Source organism: Eumetopias jubatus, unplaced genomic scaffold (genome assembly GCF_037043125.1).
Source record: "Eumetopias jubatus isolate StellerSeaLion01/CBP00866 unplaced genomic scaffold, mEumJub1_p1.0 scaffold_9, whole genome shotgun sequence".
Lineage (NCBI taxonomy): Eukaryota > Metazoa > Chordata > Mammalia > Carnivora > Otariidae > Eumetopias > Eumetopias jubatus.
Window position 1 is genome coordinate 90563818 of NW_028274815.1, and position 16956 is coordinate 90580773.

General features: G+C 53.4%; 2 protein-coding genes across 6 annotated transcripts in view; one reads left to right on the top strand and one right to left on the bottom strand.

Annotated features, from left to right (window-relative positions):
- The window catches only part of APMAP (adipocyte plasma membrane associated protein), a 34099-nt gene extending 31562 nt beyond the window's left edge, over positions 1-2537 (top strand). For all 4 annotated transcript variants that reach the window (XM_028123714.2, XM_028123716.2, XM_028123713.2 and 1 more), the window contains one exon: positions 286-2537. In XM_028123714.2, coding sequence (XP_027979515.1) covers positions 286-495 — 210 coding nt within the window. In that variant the 3' untranslated portion in view covers positions 496-2537. The remainder of the gene's footprint in view (positions 1-285) is intronic.
- Positions 2530-15433, bottom strand: CST7 (cystatin F). 2 transcript variants are annotated; one of them, XM_028123733.2, is made up of 4 exons: positions 15046-15417; positions 7823-7995; positions 6333-6449; positions 2530-5774 (listed from the first exon to the last, which is right to left on the bottom strand). In XM_028123733.2, the coding sequence occupies exons 1-4, from the start codon at positions 15284-15286 to the stop codon at positions 5697-5699; spliced, it is 609 nt and encodes a 202-aa protein (XP_027979534.2). In that variant the 5' UTR covers positions 15287-15417; the 3' UTR covers positions 2530-5696. The 2 variants fall into 2 exon arrangements, with proteins under 2 accessions (XP_027979534.2, XP_087882808.1); XM_088026682.1 differs by lacking the exon at positions 2530-5774 and having other exon boundaries at positions 5888-6449; positions 15046-15433.
- Positions 15434-16956: the final 1523 nt, after the last annotated feature.

Here is a 16956-nt window from a genome sequence, read left to right on the forward strand (position 1 = left end):
CTGGACTAAAACCCGGGTTGGTTATCACCAGGCTACTTTCCTTTAGGGGGTGGCAGGCAGATTACCTCATTAGTGCTGATCAGGTGATTCGTAATTGACTGGCTTAAGATTCCATTTCTGGGCGAACCCAAATTGTAAGTAAGTTAGGTCTCAGTTTGGTGACTTGGAGCTGAGCATAAATGACTCCATTTTGGGCCCGTGGTCTTGTTTTTAGCACTCCGGATCTGCTTATACCACTGTCTTGGTCAGAAGCTAACCTCTGCTCACACTGTGCTTCCCTCCCAGCTATTTAGTCAGGAGACTGTGATGAAGTTTGTACCACGGTACAGCCTCGTTCTAGAACTCAGCGACAGCGGGGCCTTCCGGAGAAGCTTGCACGATCCTGATGGGCAGGTGGCCTCCTACATCAGCGAAGTGCACGAGCATGACGGGCACCTGTACCTGGGCTCCTTCAGGGCCCCCTTCCTCTGCAGACTCAGCCTCCAGTCTGTTTAGCAGCCTTGACCATGGCTGTGCCAGGAGTCCTCACACTGGGCACCATCGCCGGCGGGTCCAGGAGATTCTGTGCACACAGCCCTTTTCACCTGCACCTGCCAGTCCTTGGACATGGACATTGGAAGTGGACAGTGAGACCCTTTGGATGTCTGGGCTCCTGTGGGATACCCCTCACCTGGGTTTGACGTTGCATCTAGAGGGAAGCATAACACGCCACAGGGAAGATAAGTCCATATTAAACCATTTCCTCTTAAAAAAACCTAAGTACAGTGATTCTATTCTCTAGGACTTAGGAGTCTTCATACACTTAAAATAGGCCTCAGGGTTTGGTGGATAGAGCAGTAGATGAGATGTCCAGGGATCTTGTTTTTGCTATTGGCTGTCCTGCCAGCCTCAGTATCTTTACTATAAAATGTGGTTAATACCAGTCTCTGGAGGTGGGGCACAGGAAGGGCAAGGAGAGCTCAGTGCAAAAGTATGTTGAGGCCAGTGAGTGGAGCTGTGTAAATGGTAGAGCTATATTCTCCAGAGCTGTGTGGGCCGTGGGCCCTGGATCCTGTGCGGTCCCTTCCATAGCTCACACTCCCCAGCCTGCGCCAGTTCAGCCCCATTCTGAACCAGAGGGTTTTCAAGACTCCTGAGTCCCCATCAACCATTTAAAGGCAAGGACCTGGGAAAGTGCGTAGAGGCATGTTGATCCCAGCAGCTCAGAGAGGACCTGCGGGGCTTCTCTCTGTGAACAGACCACATCAATGGAATGATCCAGCAGCTGGGTACTACAGGGCAGAATCTAGGGGAGTCCTGTTGACACCGCTTTGTTCCTTACCTCTAGACCAGCAGATGAATAGTGCACATGTTAATGTCATTTGCTAGGGTGTCACAAGCCCGAAATGGCTGTATATCCTGACAAGCGTGTACACACTGGTCCTAATTTTGTCAGGGGGACCCATGTAGTAATGATAATTAAATTGACTTTCTGCTCATTAACCTTTTCTGATGGTGTTGCGTGGGAGTTTCTTCTCTGATAGAATTAGGTTAACAGTGACTGGAGTTTGATTCCATCGCAGGCTGAGAGGAGGATCCTTTTGGCCAGGACCTTGTTTAGGGACCAGCAGTCCATCTGGCTCGCTCCGCACCCCTCCCAGGGCAGCCGCCTCCAGCTGCCACCTCCCAGCAGTGCTTCATCCTTGGGCAAGTCGCTCTTACACTGTGTTCCTGTCCCCAGCCTACAGAATGGGGTTGATACCTGTTCCTCTCCGTCCTGGCAGTTCATGAGAGTACAGAAGACCTTGTGTGTCTGGAATCACTTTCAGTAACTTGACAAGGAAATATTTTAAATAGGCAACGACAGCTGTGGTAAAACAAACCGTTTTTGTTGTGTCGCACTGGTTGGCGACAAGCCCTTTGCTCCCTTTCCCAGCCGCAGCCCCGCCCTGCGCTGGCCTGGCCTCATTTTAGGGGAAAGGGTCAGGATCTGGAGGTTGGCTCATCTGTTGTGTTGCGTGCTCAGGGATGGCTTCATGTGCGGCAGCAGGACAGTCAGAGACTGGCTTCAGTCCAGTTGGTGTGACCCAGAATGTATTAGGTAAATGACTCAATGTTATTTATGTTACTTTAGAGAAAAGAAAATTGAGTATAGATTATTAAATACTTTTTAATGGATGATGGTGCACCCCATATATCAGCTGTACAGGAATACATTCTGCCATAAAAAACAATTTAAATGTGTGGAGCGTATAGAAGTTGACTTCTTGAGAACAGAGGGCTTTACTTTTTAGTGCTTGCTTTTTACCAATGCAAAGAAGCTGGTAAATTGCTTTTCACAGTTTTCAGCAAAGGAGTCTTGATTTTGATTTAGATGTTGACTTTCTGTCTCAACGTGTCATTTCCTGTGTTTTAGCTGGTAATTTGCCATGGTGAGGTGCAAAATATAGCCTTATTAGGTTTAAGTATGTGGTATGCTTTTGTTGTGAACATAAAGCAGATTTACTCTAATGTGAATTACTAACATGCTCTTAAAATTAAATCAAACTATTCATTCATTGTGTACTTCTTTATTATCTATTACAAAAACTCCACTGGGACTCAGGTACTGCCTTTCATAGGACAGAAGCCCTGTTTTGAGATTTTTATCATCAACATGCATTTGCAGGGTGGTCTGTAGTTTAGAAAGTGTTTTCATGAACACTGACGTTTTACTGATGGAAGGAGATATAGTGTTTTTATAGGGGGAACTGAGGCTTGCGGGGGCGGGTGGAGAGGACTTGCCCAGACTCACTGGGCACACCGTGCCAGCACACTGCTGAGTCAGGACCCATGGTCTGACTTCAGAATCTGTTGGGGAAGCTGGGAGATGAGGCGGGGTGCTGTTCCCAGGACCTGGCTCTGTGGTGGTCACTGCCCAGCCCAGGGGCTGGACCTTGGCTGCACATCAGAGTCCTCTGGGCTTCCCAGTCTTTCAGAATGGCCTGGTATCATCATGGTTTCAAGCTTCACAGGTGGTCCCCATGACAGTGGTGGGGCACTCATCACTGCTGGGACCCACCTGTACTCTAAAGGGGCTGGGCTGGGCAGACACCTGGAGCAGGGCCAGTAGAGCTGAATCCCTGAGAGTCTGTGTATAGCTAGTGAGGAGGTGTGGGGCATGGCCAGGGAAAGCTCTAGAACACTCAGGGCAAGACTGTTAGAATTTTGACTGGTTTTGCTCAGTTTTTGAGACCTTGAACAATGAGTTTTTTTTCGCTTCGGTCCTAATTCTGGTATGTCTTAGAATCCTGGGTACTTTACATTTTCTCAGTGAGAATAACATTAGATGATGTCACAGCTTCCCTCTGTGTCAGAGTCATTCTGAGAGTAAAGCTCTGAGTCTAAAAACGCAGGTAAAATTGGGTCAGCAAGGGGTGCCTGGGTGCCTGGGTGGCTCAGTCAGTTAAGCGGCTGCCTTCAGATCACGATCCCAGTGTCCTGGGATTGAGTCCTGCATGGGGCTCCTTCCTCAGTGGGGAGCCTGCTTCTCCCTCTCCCTCTGCCTGCTGCTCTGCTTACTTGTGTTCTCTGTCTTTGTCAAATAAATAAATACAATCTTAAAAAAATTGGGGTGGCAGTATGAGACTTCACGTCATCGCTGGTTGACGTCCGCCACCGATGGTAAGTTACACCATCTCCATGTGGGTGTTTTGTTTCATCTGTTTGAATCCTACCAAATGGCTCTCTGGCCAGTCCCCTCCCAGGCCGGGCTTTGCTGTGCTCGGTCTAGAGTGAAGTCTTTCATGGGGTGGGGGTGAGGGGCAGAGTTAGGCTGCTAGAACAAGCAGCATGCCCACAGGACCTGCTCTCCAGGCAGCTGTAGCCAGACGTCTGCAGTAGTGTGGTTGGCAGATGTGTCTGGAGGACAAGGGCCCATGAGCTCTTGGCTTCCAGAAATCAGAGTAGCTTCACGCGGGCTCACTGGCTCAGCCCCTTTCCTTCTGGGGCCGCTGCGGCTGGTGTAAGCGTTATTTAAAGTCAAGCATTGTCTTCTGTGAGGTATAGTACATAAAGCAGATTGGGGATAATAAAACAGCTGACGTATTAGAGAGTTCAAGTCGCCTAGAGTTCAGGCCCTAAGGTCCTCATGTAGAGAGGGTTTGCAGAAGCCTGAGATTGGGGGACCCACAGTCAACTGGCTTTTGCCAGAGCTGGTCTGTCTTAGTTCTAAGACTTCTGTTTACTTTATAGGAAGAGATTTTAAATACCTGGCCCCAAATGATGTTTCGAAAATTGTGGGCATAGGTTAGCGTTGAAACCTGAGAGTTTGGAGATTCAGATTTGAGGCTTCCTTCTCTGTCCCCAGACGTAAGGTCAGCCCTGGCTCCTGGCTGGGCAGAAGGAGGTTCAAATGCAACTCAGCTCGGAGCAGAGGTACTGTGAGGCTGCTCCCCCACACCTGTGTGTGCATTCTCATTTCTGACCATGAGGCCAGGTGGGCCCACAGGCCGGGAAGCCTAAGTAGTAATTTTCAGGAGAGGCCTGGCCTTCATGTGCTCTGGGCCATATTTAGATGTTCATGAGGACCAACTGGGAGTTTGCATGGGTTCCTACCTTCATTTGCTGCAACATCCTGCCCCTTCAGCTGTGTCCCGAGGCCCATCTGAGTCTGAAGCTCTTGACTCCTGGTGTTCCTGCACCTTGTTTATGTATGGTGTCAACAACGCTGGGTGGACTTATTTATCTTGATGAAAGGGTGGCCTTCAGAATCATCAAATAAATTGTCTTGTGGCATAGTTGCTATCACTGTCCCTGAATTAAATGACCAGAAGGAGGCGAGCCAGCAAAAATGAGTGAGGATTTGGAAATTAAAGCTCTCCCCTCACTGAAGGAAGCCAAAGGGTAATTCATTTTGGTTGTACACGGTGATCAAGTTTACAACTGCATACCAAATTGTCATACATATTTAATGCAGATTTTGTTTCCTATGAATTATCAAGTCCATCAAGAACTTGGGTGTATGACTCTTGGTCAGAAGAAAGCCCAGCTAGAGGGTGAGTGCCCTCCAAAGTGGGGTGCTACCTGCCCTGCCAGTTCATGATGTGGACACAGGCCTCTGGTCTTCAGTATAGTTTAGCTGGCAGTGAAAGGCCAGAGAAGCCTCCAAGGGGCTTTTTGGAAGTCACTTAAGACTCATCAGACCACTCAGTGAGAGGGACCCCTCACAACGTTCACCTCACCTTCCTGACCCTTTAACAGGTTAAAGCAACAGGTGTTGCTTTGAGATGGTCAGTTCTTTATTCATATTTATTCATAGTTTTATTCATGCACAAAATGTCAAGATGCACAATAGCTGACTTGTCCCCCTGCCCAAGGCTGTAACCATTATTTGGTCAAAGGGACGATCTTTGGGCTTTCATTGCTGGATGTGGGACCACCAGGTAATCAAGTGGGAGGGGACGGAGGGGGCTCACTCAGGGGTCCAGAACCTGAATAATTACCATCAGAGCATCGGTAAAATTAGTTAGATTAGAAGAAAATGAGAAATACATACTCTAACCACAGGCAGTATCATTCTTCCACCCTGGCTACTCTGTGATGAGCCCACAGGCACTTCCGTTTCGGCTCACTGGTGAGCCACTACGTCGGAAGGTCCCAGGGCCTGTGACAGCCAGGGCGGGGCTGTGACCGCGTGCAGTAAAGAGCAGGAGTGCAGTGTTGCTGAGAGGCTGAAGTCAGCGACAGCGGAGAACGGGCACCTCGAACCTCTGGAGCCAGGGGATGACCCAAACTTCCGTGTAGCAACTGAAAGTCTGAAACAAAGAAGGGCACACTGAGAGCCCCCCCCTCCCGTCCCAGAGCCTGCACCCCAGACAGGCTCCGTAGCGGTGAGGTTCCCTGCAGCAGTGGGCGGTGCGTGCGCATCTTCCTTAGGACTTTTTCCCCCTGCCCCAAGTTTTTATTTTGAAAAATTTCACATCTACAGAATTGAGAGATTCAAGAATATATACTTTTCACTTTCTTTTGCAAATTAATTAGATGTCACATTTGCTCTCTCCTGCATGTGTATGTGTGTATATGATTTCTGAACTGTTTGAAAGCTCCTTTTGTTCTAACCTCCCCTGCCTCAAGCCCAGGGTGTTTATTTCCTGGAGCTGTGCTCCTCAGGGGAGTGGTTTGAGGTGCTCTCTTGCGAGCCCTGCGTCTGTGTTCTCCCAGGTCTCTGGGTACTGCACGGATGCTGGGACTGAGATTTGGAACCTTGCAGGCAGAGAGGTGATGAAGGGGATGGTTCCCAGAACCCTGGGGAGTGGGCGAGGGCTGGGACAGCAGTGAGTAGGTGTGAGGAGGTGAGACCCCTTCGTTTTTACCCTTTTTAAGGTATGGTTGGTCTGGAAGTGACAGTTGTCTAGAATAGGGTGCTGGGTCTTCTTGCAAGAAGTTCTGCCAATCTTCATGTGCAGCATGTACTTCAGGCCCTTCACGATCTACGGGAAAGAGGGGCCGGGTCAGTGTTATTCTGTCCAGGACAGAAGGGTGGCTGCTCCTTCACCAGCAGGAGGCGGCATGGAGACCAGGGGGAAGGATGCCCAGATTCGCTCCCGGAAAGGGGCTGAGCATCTGGGACCCATCAGAGAACTCCGGTGTGGGGGCTGGGGGCGGGGGGAAGCTGCCGCTTGTACCCAGGCCGCTCCCTTCCTTTCTTACCCACTCATATCATTCCTGCTCATGGTGCCAGTTCTCGGTCCCCAGGTGAGACTGGGGCTCTGGGTCTGTCCGAGGACATTTCCTTCCTGCCCAGAACTCTGCGCTTCACCTCCATGCCCAACACCCACCTGCGGCCTGTGCTGACCCGCCCTGCATGCCAACAGTGGTTGCTTTTCCCCCCAGTTTCAAAATAGACCTTTTTCACGCGAATGCAGCAGCAACCGGTTCCTTCTCACTTGCAGTCTCTCAATGAAGCCTCATTGAAGTGAGGTGAAGTAAAGTCATCCCCAGTGTCATCTATCCCCTCCCAGAGGCCCTTGAGCACTGGCAGGAGCACCAGGAACTTGCCGTGTTTCGCTGGAGGCGAAAGCCTGGCTTGGGAAGACCCCACGGCCCCTGGGGCGGAGTCCCCAGAGAGATGACCCTTGGGCTATTTCCATGGGAAATAGGCTTTTAAAGCCCACCCGACACCAGCTTGCCTTTCTGCCACATGCTTTCTAATCATAAAAATATGCTGTTCTTAAAAAAGTTTGCAATTTTCGAAAAGAATAAGGATTATAAGAATTTCCAACAATCCTGTGACACGGGTAATCATTACCAGTATGCGTGAAAACTGTTAACGTCCGAGTGGGACCACCTCACCATCTTCCCCTGGGGTTTGTGTGTGGGGAAGGAGCAGTGGTTTGGACAAAGCTCTCCGAGTGACACGGCCCAGATGGAGAACGGCAAGAGGTCCCTTGGGGCTGCGGTGCGGGCAAGGGGCGGGGTGGGGCGAGGCAGGGCGGGGGCTCTGATGGGCCGTCTAGTGGTTCCTGCAGGCTGGCCTTCTGCTTCTGCCGGCGGATGGCCTTCATGCCCGGCTGCAGTGGCCTGTTCCACCCCTGCCCTCCTGGGTTCCGCTCCAGATGTGCTGTCGGCCCCTGCCTGGTGGCTGCACCCAGGAGGAGCTTGCTTTCACAGGAGGTGGCTCAGGGCTTTCTTGCTGTGCCCTGGGTGCCTCTGGCTGTGGCTGCTCGTGGGCTGCCTGTGGCGCTGCTGTCAGCCTCCCGGCTGGGGGTCACACTCTAGATGGATGACCAGCACTAGCTGGTCAGCCCCTGGTAAGACAGAAGCCACTGCAGCCTGGCCACTTAGGGGTGTCCCCAACCCTCACCTGGACCAGGGCTTTGCTGATGTGGGACTCCTTGAACAAGAAGATGTCATTTGTACAGTTGTTGAACTTTTCAACGCAGTGTCTGGCTGCTTGGAGGACTCCTGGGTCGTGGGGGTTTATTGTTTTGGGAAATCCTGGCTTCACATCTGGGTTAAGGGTCTGGGAACAAAAATCTGAAACAGAGAAGCACAGAACCAGACAAGAACATTGCTGTGAGCAGGGTCCTTGGGCCCAGTGTTGCACCTCACACCTCGGTTCTGCGGTCTGCTCCCAGTGTGGCCCCTGGCCGTCTACCTACCCTCTCAACCAGCCACCCCACACCCCACAGAGCATTTGTTGTGCTTCTTGCGGTTTCTCCCTCAGAGCTGAGGACCAGGCACGGTGGATGGTACTGTGAGGAATGGAAGGTAGTCCTGGCCCGCGGCGCCTGCCCGCACAGGCTTTCTCGGAACCCAGGGTGGTTTCTAGCATGTGTTAAAGAAAACCTGACCGTGTCTTCAGGGGGCAGAGCCTCTGGATAGGACGCAGCCCCAGAGGGTAGAAGGTGCCTCAGTTGGCCTTTGAGGCCACCGCCATCTGGACCCAGCCCCTCAGTGTGTCCCCAACAAGTGGACCATGGAGAAGTGCCCGAAGGCATGTCCTGCCTTCTCACTTGCTCGGACGCTGCTGCTGTCCTCTCCCTCAGTGATTCTTGTCGGAATCCACCCAGCTTCCAGGCCCTGGGTTGGCCCATCCGCACCCGATGCCCCTCATGTGCTGCCTCCTGCCATGCCCTTCTGGGTACAAGTCCGAGGACAGGGGTCAGGCCTGCAGAGCTGGCACCTGGTGGAGGGAGGACGACTGGCTTTCTTTCATCCTTCCATGCTCTTCCTATTCTGAGGCGGCCCATATTTGGATTAAAGATGGGGTAAGCAACGGGAGGGGCTTCTCCCCTGGCACTTGGGTCCCCCAGTGTCTGACAGAACCAGGGACCCCCATGCCGCTCCTCTCCTTTCCACGTCCGCTGGTCCCAGGCCCCACAGAAGCAGAGCCCGGCCACGCCCCGAGGACCCTTGCTGAAGAAGGACCTGACTTCATTCCTTCGTCCGGCTCGCTCACTGGCCCCTCTGGAGCCCTCCTCATCCTGCAGGCTCTGGGGGTACAGAAGCTTATGTTCACTGCAGTTCACATCCCGTCAATAAACAGGCAAGACAAACATCAGAGCAGCAGGTGAAGCAAGGCAGGAGCTGTGCAGGGGTCTGTCCACAGCAGATGCAGCAGCAGGCTGTGCCATCTGCACAAACCTGGATGGAGGCGCCGAGAGCAAGTGAGAGGGGCCAGAGGGCAGAAGTGTTTGATAGCTCACGGCCCCAGCATGGCCGAAGCAAGGAGGGCATGTGGGGAAGGGCTGAGAGGCAAGGCCGGGCCCGGCACAGGTGTGTGCTCATTTGGGTCACAAACTTTGGATTTTATTATAAAGAAAAGAGCAACATAAAAAGCCCCACAGGCTCCGTATGGCAACAAGTGAATGGTGGCCTTTTCTGGTTGGTGGCTCATGATGAATTTAGGTTTCTGTCCATTTCTACAGTGGACAACTAACATCTAAAAATAAAAAGTTGGGGCGCCTGGATGGCTTAATTATGTGTCTGACTTCAGCTCAGGTCATGATCTCAGGGTCCTGGGACTGAGTCCTGCATTGGGCTCCCCACTCAGTGGGGAGTCTGCTTCTCTCGCTCCCTCTGCCCCTTCCCTGCTTGTGCTCTCTCTCTCTCTCAAATAAATAAAGTCTTAAAAAAAGAAAAAGTTTTGGGTGCCTGGGTGGCTCAGTTGGTTAAGCGACTGCCTTCGGCTCAGGTCATGATCCTGGAGTCTCAGGATCCCATCAGGCTCCCTGCTCAGCAGGGAGTCTGCTTCTCCCTCTGATCCTCCTCCCTCTCATGCTCTCTCATTCTTTCTCTCTCAAATAAATAAATAAAAAATCTTTAAAAAAAATAAAGTTTTGGGGGAAAAATCTAAACTGGGAGGGAGGGGGGAGAAGGGGAAGAGGGTTTTTAGATTTGTAAACTGCTTCTCTTTAGGAAGACGTTCTCCCAGATTTTCCTGAAATGTTAGCCTGCTAGAGATGATTCAGAGCTGAGCTGTTTTAGTTCATTAACTAAATTAAACAGAGTGTGAAGTTCAGCTCCTCAGTGGCATGGCCCCGTTTCAGGTGCTCAGTAGCCCCACGTGGTCGTGGCGGTGGGTGCCAATAGGGACACCGTGTCCTTGCAGAGGACCCCAGGGGACTGCACTGCCCTGAGACTTCACTCGCTTCCCTCTACTGTGACCTCAGGGAGCACCTGTGGCGCAGGCATCTGTGTTCAGTCTGGGGAGACTGAGTTTAGCACGAGGCAGAGGTGCTGAGGCAGCAGGAAGTGGAGACTCGGGGTGTGTGGGTAGCAGCAGTGGTAACCAAGCTTCCGGGCTGAGCATGTAAGGTGGAAAGATGGGTACTGACCTGTGCCCACCTCCTGAGTGCCAAACTCCAGCTCAGACCCGAGACATCCAAGTATATTTGGGTGGTAAAAGATAACGGTGACAATGCATGCAGGCTTTGCTGGAGTCAAGATACCATCTGGTCCCCCCGTGAAGAAATCTCAACTTTAGGGGAGGAAGCTGGGAGCATGAATTCAACAGAGTATGGGAGCTTTAATAGAAGCTGCACTGGGATATCCCACTGAGGACAAGGAGTCCCCCACGCATGGAGACTGACTGAAGGGGGCTGAGGGAAATACCCACTACCTTGTATGCGGGGTCGGGTTAGATAGGGCCAGTGGGCTGGCTAGGCTGGGGAACTGCCTTGGGTGCTGCGCGCCTGCTATGGCCTCTTGTGTACGTGAGACCCCTGCCGAGTGCGAGACCCAGGACGGGGTTGGGGGGCATCTGGCTGGGTGGTCTCCCCTCCCCTGTGTGTGGTACAGCGGAAGGAGCCCTGAGAGTGGGGAGAGAAGGCATGAGTCTCTGTGCATTCTGTGACCTTGGGGCGGGGGGGCAGCATCTTGTGGTCTGGGGAGGGCCAGCACGGCCTGACCAAGCAGGGCCTCACCTGGCAAATGGGTCTCCCCCAGCTGGTTCCTTGGGCCCAAAGCTGAAGCGTCAAGACTAAGCTCATGATTTCCTCTGCAAGGCTCCCTAAGCTTTAGCAGCCCCATGGACCTGGCCCCCTGGCCCCGATGAAAGCAACATACCGCTGGGACCCTTCCCAGCACAGGATTATGGCCATCTGCCGGTCCGAGTCTCCCTCCGAGCTCTGTCCCCGACCGGCACTGGGATTCTCCTTTGCAAGAATCCAGCCCTCCTAGGACAGTCTTTTTGCTTAAAGCCTCCAAAGATAGAAATAAGGAAAGCTGCTTGCGTTCCTGGAGTGCCAGCAGCTGGGCTGGTGGGGCTGGGTCGGCCCTGGAACCCGCATTTCCCCAAGCTGCCCACGTGGCTGTGACTCAGGCGGTGGTGCTGGGGGGCCACACAAACACCCTAACGCGAGGGGGCGGGGCTGGGCCGGGCCGAGGGCCGTCCCCCGAGCACCTAAGCTTGTGCGCCACACGAAGTCAAGGGTGATTTGTAGTTTAAACCAAAAACCACTGGGGCAAACAACTGCAAGCTTAATTTCTGCTCCTCACTGTAGTCTAGCTGGCAGAGGAAGAGGAAGGCACCGAAGCTCCTGCCATTGGAGAGGAGAGGGTCCCCCCTTTCCCCACTGTGGATCAATACGGCTTCTATTCTTTGCTTTGCATAAATTACATTTATTGCTTTTTCTGGTTATAATCCTACCTATTTGGGGTAGGAAATTTGAAAAATACAGAAAAGTATAACAAAAAAATTAGTTATCACTCTTAGTATCTCAAATTAGAAATCACTCTTAGTAACCAGTGTTAATGGTTTTTTAAATAAAATGTATTAAATGCAATTTAGCTTAAATTGAACAGAATTAAAAATGAAGTGAAAGAGGGGTGTCTGCGTGGCTTAGTTGGTTAAACATCTGACTCTTAGTTTCAGCTCAGGCCATGATCTCAGGGTCATGAGATCGAGCCCCGAGTTGGGCTCTGTGCAGAGGGGGGATTCTGCTTGAGATTCTCTTCCTCTTCCTCACCTTCCCGCCCCCCCCCCCCCCCGCTCTCTTTCTCTAAAAAAAAAAAAATGGAAGTGGAAGTAGGTGAGGCTGAACCTCAGATGCGTTGTTCTTTTGGAACACATGATGTCAGTTCCTAAGCGATTTTGGTAATGTTACAAAAAGTTTAGGGAAAATACTGAAGTTGGTTTATTTTTATCTAACTACATGTTTTCCTAAAATGTAGGCTTCAAGTCAGTAAATCTTCATCAGTGCAGTTGTCTAAACAAACAATAAAAGCTCCGTTTTTAATTAAAAAAAAGGTTGAAAGTCAAATCTATTCTTAGGATTCTTTAAGAGAAATCTAAGGCTTCTCATGGAGAATAAACATCCCAAAGAGGACCTCTCCTTCAGGGAAGAATGGAAGCCACCAGGCGGGTGCTGAGCAGATGGTGACAGTGCAGGCTTGGTGGCCCGGGGCCCTGGCCAGGGGGGCGGGTCAGTCCCTCCCCCACTAAAGGGGGCCTGGGCTGTCCTCAGGGACGGGGGTTCTGGGGTGTGTGCTGTGCAGCCAAAGTCTGGGGAGCAGGAAAGTTAGAGCTCTTCCTTTCTTGTTACCACCCTGCGGGCAGCGTGTAGATCCCCATTCTACAGGAGAGAGACTGAGGCCCCAGAGGAGTGCAGGGTGGGTTTAAACCAGGTTCAACTAATCATAAAGCCCTGTAATGAGAAGATGGGCCACTGCAAGCTTGGCTGGGGGCAGGGGAGGGGGCAGAGTGTGACATGGCAACCCCATGGAGCTTCCCAGGAGAGAGAACAGGTTGAGAAAGAAGGACTTTTGGGTTGCAACGGAACATAAAAGGGCTGAGGACACTGATGTGGCAATTTCCTAAGTCCTGAAGGGCTTAGGGAGGGAAGATGCCATGGGGCTCCGCATTTAGGTCAGTACAGTTTAGTGTCTGGGCACGGGGAGGTCATGTGCCCAGAGGGCACCAGCATCAGGGGCCCCGTTGCCCCCCACTCCCTCCCAGGAAGGCACTGGAATCTGTTCTCAGGGGAGGGAAGGAAAAGGCTGTGGGAGCCATGGAGGCAGAGTCAGGGCTGGGCTGAGTTCCCGTCTGTTCAGCCACCAGGGGTAGGGGTCTGGGGCCTGCCTGGGGGGCGAGAGAAGCACCCCTCCTCCTTTAACCCCTCAGCTGGTGGAGGGGCCCCCTACCCTCACTCTGGCCCCTGGGCGGTCTCAGGTGGGGCTGCACGTGACAACCACAGGGATAGGACACCCTTCCTCCTCTCCCCCCAACCCTCATTCTTAGCTCTCATGCTGAGGACACCCTTTCCCGGCCTCCTCTTGTCGGGATACCGCTGTCTTCCTGTGCCCCCCACTTAGTACCCATCCCACGGGGACAAGTCAGGGGAAGAAGCTGCATGCTCAGAACAGAGACGCACACTCCTTCTCAAAACCTTAGTGAAGGGTCCCCTTAGAGATGTGGAGCCTGCCGTCACAACTGCACTGGGATTTAATTACTGACACTCACTGTCAACTGTTTTGCCAAGTTCCTTCCGCTTGCCTCCGTTTCCTCACGGAACAGAGCAGGGACGGGAACAGGACTGCATGGGGAGTTCAGAGACAGGTGGCGCTGGACGACCGTTCGTGTCCTCACGGGCCATGCCCACGTCAAAGCCACGTGCCCCTCCCCTGTCGGACCTGCTGTCTGCCCCTGTGCGCCAGCTGGCAAGTCCAGAGCCCACACTCACATGCAGAGAGTGGGGTACCACAGACTCCCCAAACCCACTAGCTGTGGAACCTGCAGCCTCCCTAAGCCGGGGCTCATCAGCCAGGAGATGCGTAAAGAACTTGAGCACCCTTGGGCCTTGAAGAGGCCTGACTGCGGCGGCCCATGGAAAGCATTCTCACTGGGCCTGGGGTGCTTGGCAGCCACCTGCCCACATCCCTGCTCCGAGTCTGTGCCACACCGGTAGCCTTCCCAGCCCACCCCACTGCCCCTCCGAAGCAATCTCTTCTGGTGCTTCCTTCATTTGACAGATGAGGACCCGAGCAAGGGCCTCAGAAAGAGGGGCTTGGAGGCACCTCTGTCTGGTGGCTGAACAGACGGGAACTCAGCCCAGCCCTGACTCTGCCTCCATGGCTCCCACAGCCTTTTCCTTCCCTCCCCTGAGAACAGATTCCAGTGCCTTCCTGGGAGGGAGTGGGGGGCAACAGGGCCCCTGATGCTGGTGCCCTCTGGGCACATGACCTCCCCGTGCCCAGACACTAAACTGCACTGACCTAAATGCAGAGCCGCATGGCATCTTCCCTCCCTAAGCCCTTCAGGACTTAGGAAATTGCCACATCAGTGTCCTCAGCCCTTTTATGTTCCGTTGCAACCCAAAAGTCCTTCTTTCTCAACCTGTTATCTCTCCTGGGAAGCTCCACGAGGTTGCCATGTCACACTCTGCCCCCCTCCCCTGCCCCCAGCCAAGCTTGCAGTGGCCCACCTCTAAGTCTCCCCCAGCAGCCGTGGCCTGTGAGTCCAGTGATGGGAGGGCATGGCCTGCTGCTCTGTGCTCTGGCCGGGACAGGTGCTCACTGGCTGTGTAAGTTGGGCAAGTAACCCAATCTCCTGCCTCAGTTTCTGGAGCACAGCGGCGGCGCCCTCCCTCCCCTTCTCCCCCAGTGCTGGCCTGGCAGGAAGGGTCTGATCCTTAGGCTCCCGGGGGGCCAAGTTCACAGGACAGCAAGCGGCAGGCAGGAAAGGCAGGCATCACATGGAAACTGCTTAACCTCCACCGGGCATCCCAGAGCTTGGTACCTGCAGGGACTACGGGGGAGCCTCCCTTGGGCCCACAGTTATCAGTCCCTGGACGGGGAGGGGGCGGACGACAGAGGGCGCTTCTCTCTCCCAACAGGCAGGCCCCAGACCCCCTACCCCTGAACCCCGCAAAGGCCGCTGCAGCTGGGATGGGAGCCGCCTGCCCCTGCCGCCGCGTGGTCCCCCGGGGCTGCCAAGCCAGCAGTGTGCCTTGGGGACCCGGGCGGGAAGCTCAGGGCGCGCCCGCCACCGACGGGCAATCAGGGGACCTCGCCTCGGAGAGCGGCCAGAGCTCCGGAGCCCCGCAGCCCCGTCATGAAGCGGCCCAGGGCAGACCCTGCTCTTACCTCGCGAAGGGCCCCCGGTGGTGCTCAGGACCAGGCAGCAGAAGGCGAGCAGCACCCCGACCCGCCGCATGGCTGCCTGCGCGGAGGGCAGCGTGTGTTGGGGCAGCCGGGCCGGGGCCGAGGGCAGTGCTGGGGAGCTGAGAGGGGGGGCCCCGCCCCGCAAACCGCCCCCGGGCGGGGGTGGGGGCTGCCTGCCTCGGGTGGGGGTGCGGGGGGCGGTGATGGTTTCTTGCTGAATCATTTTGACCAGAAGCTTCTCACCTGAATACTTATGGGCTACAAAGTAAACCGCTTCCTTTATAAAAGTTTCCAAACAGAGATCATTTGCAAGGGGAGGAGGCAGAAATAAGAGCTGTAACAAAACCTTTGCGATTTTCTACTCTCGAAATATACATGGAAGAGACATCGCGTTAAAAAAATTAGCAGGGAGGCGCCTGTGTGGTTCAATCGGGTAAGAGTCTGCCTTCCTGTTGTGATGAGCATTGGGTGTTATACTTAACTAACGAATCCTTAAGCACTACATAAAAAAACTAATTATGTACTATACAGTGGCTAGCTGAACAACAACAACAACAATAAGAGCCTGCCTTCGGCTGGTGTCATGGTCCCCCATCCTGGGATGGGCTTGCATAGGGCTCCCTGCTCAGCCGGAAGTCGGCTTCTCCTTCTCCCTCTGCCCCTCTCCCCGCTTGTGCTCCCTGTCTCGCTCACTCTCTCAAGTAAGTAAGTAAATAAATAAGTAAATAAAATCTTTAAAAAAAAATCAGCAGGGGTTTTCGAAAGCAGAATCATCTGGGTTTCCTTTTCCAAAGGACACACTTCTCAGGCCCATGATTCCAGCGTTCTGAGTGGCCCTCTGCAGGAGACTGTCCTCTGTTTGTGTGAGTGGGCATCTCCCCTTAGGAAGTGGGCAGGAAAATCGGGTGCAGACTGAAATTTCAGAGAATGGACATCGCCAGGAAACATGCTCTCTCTGGGTGATTTCTGCACCTGGAAATTGGCAGACAGCAGTGTTTGCTGATCTCTTCCCAACTTTGGCTCCACACTGGCAAAGGTGAAGAAAGAACAGGGGTGTTCCAGAACAGACAGCGACCCAGAGGTTTGCTTCCCTTTACATGCCCAGCCCAGCGGTTAGAGTGGGGTCTCTGGAGCTCATGGCTTGAATTTGTTTGAATTCGGCTCTGCCTTTTAACACCTGGGTGACCTTGGGTGAGGGATAGGCCTCTCTGTGCTTCAGTTTCCCCCTCATGGTTGTGGCGAGGTTTGGGGACTTCCTCAGTGTACATCCTCAGGGCTGGGATAGAACATATTGTATGGTCTTAGCTGCAGGGGCCCCTCCCCACCCCCGACTTCAGGACTACCCTGGCAGGAGGAAGGAGACGCCTGAGCCTTACCCAGAAGGGTCCTGCTGGGGCATAGTGGCTTTTGGGTAGGGTGATCTGGGTTTGTGTGACTCAGACAAGCCATGTAAACTCTTGGGACCTCCCAGGTTCCTGGCTACTCAGAGATTTGTCATGAGAACTGTAATTAGCAAAGCATGTTTGGTACAGCGCATAGCTGGTAGCATTCAATAAGTAGGGGGCTGCTGTACGCGCCCCCACGTTCTGCTGGGTCTGCTGTGTCGGTCCTGGCCACTCACCCTCTGGTTGTCAGTGGCCACGACACAAGGGCCCCAGGGTGGCATCTCCTCGCCAGGCTCTGTGCCCTGGCCACACGTGCCACGTTCAGTGTTCATCCCCAGCAGGGGACTGGGCTAGAGGAGAGGCGGTGTCGTGGCATTGGTGTCTTTGCTCAACTCTAGTGGCAGGTTACCACGACTGCTTATTGTTAGTATTGTGGGTTATTCTCCCTTTCAGAAGCACGGGGGGAAGCTCAGAGTGGTTTGGAGACTTGCTGTGTTTACTGCATCTT

What these genes read in the sequence shown, in the direction of transcription:
- CST7 (XM_088026682.1), bottom strand. Translation starts at nt 15,286, where the DNA reads ATGATTCAGCAAGAAACCATCACCGCCCCCCGCACCCCCACCCGAGGC. An exon ending in CACCGGGGGCCCTTCGCGAG is followed by an intron (nt 7,996 to 15,045) that starts GTAAGAGCAGGG and finishes TCTCTGTTTCAG; the next exon opens with ATTTTTGTTCCCAGACCCTT. An exon ending in TCAGCAAAGCCCTGGTCCAG is followed by an intron (nt 6,450 to 7,822) that starts GTGAGGGTTGGG and finishes TCTTTCCCGTAG; the next exon opens with ATCGTGAAGGGCCTGAAGTA.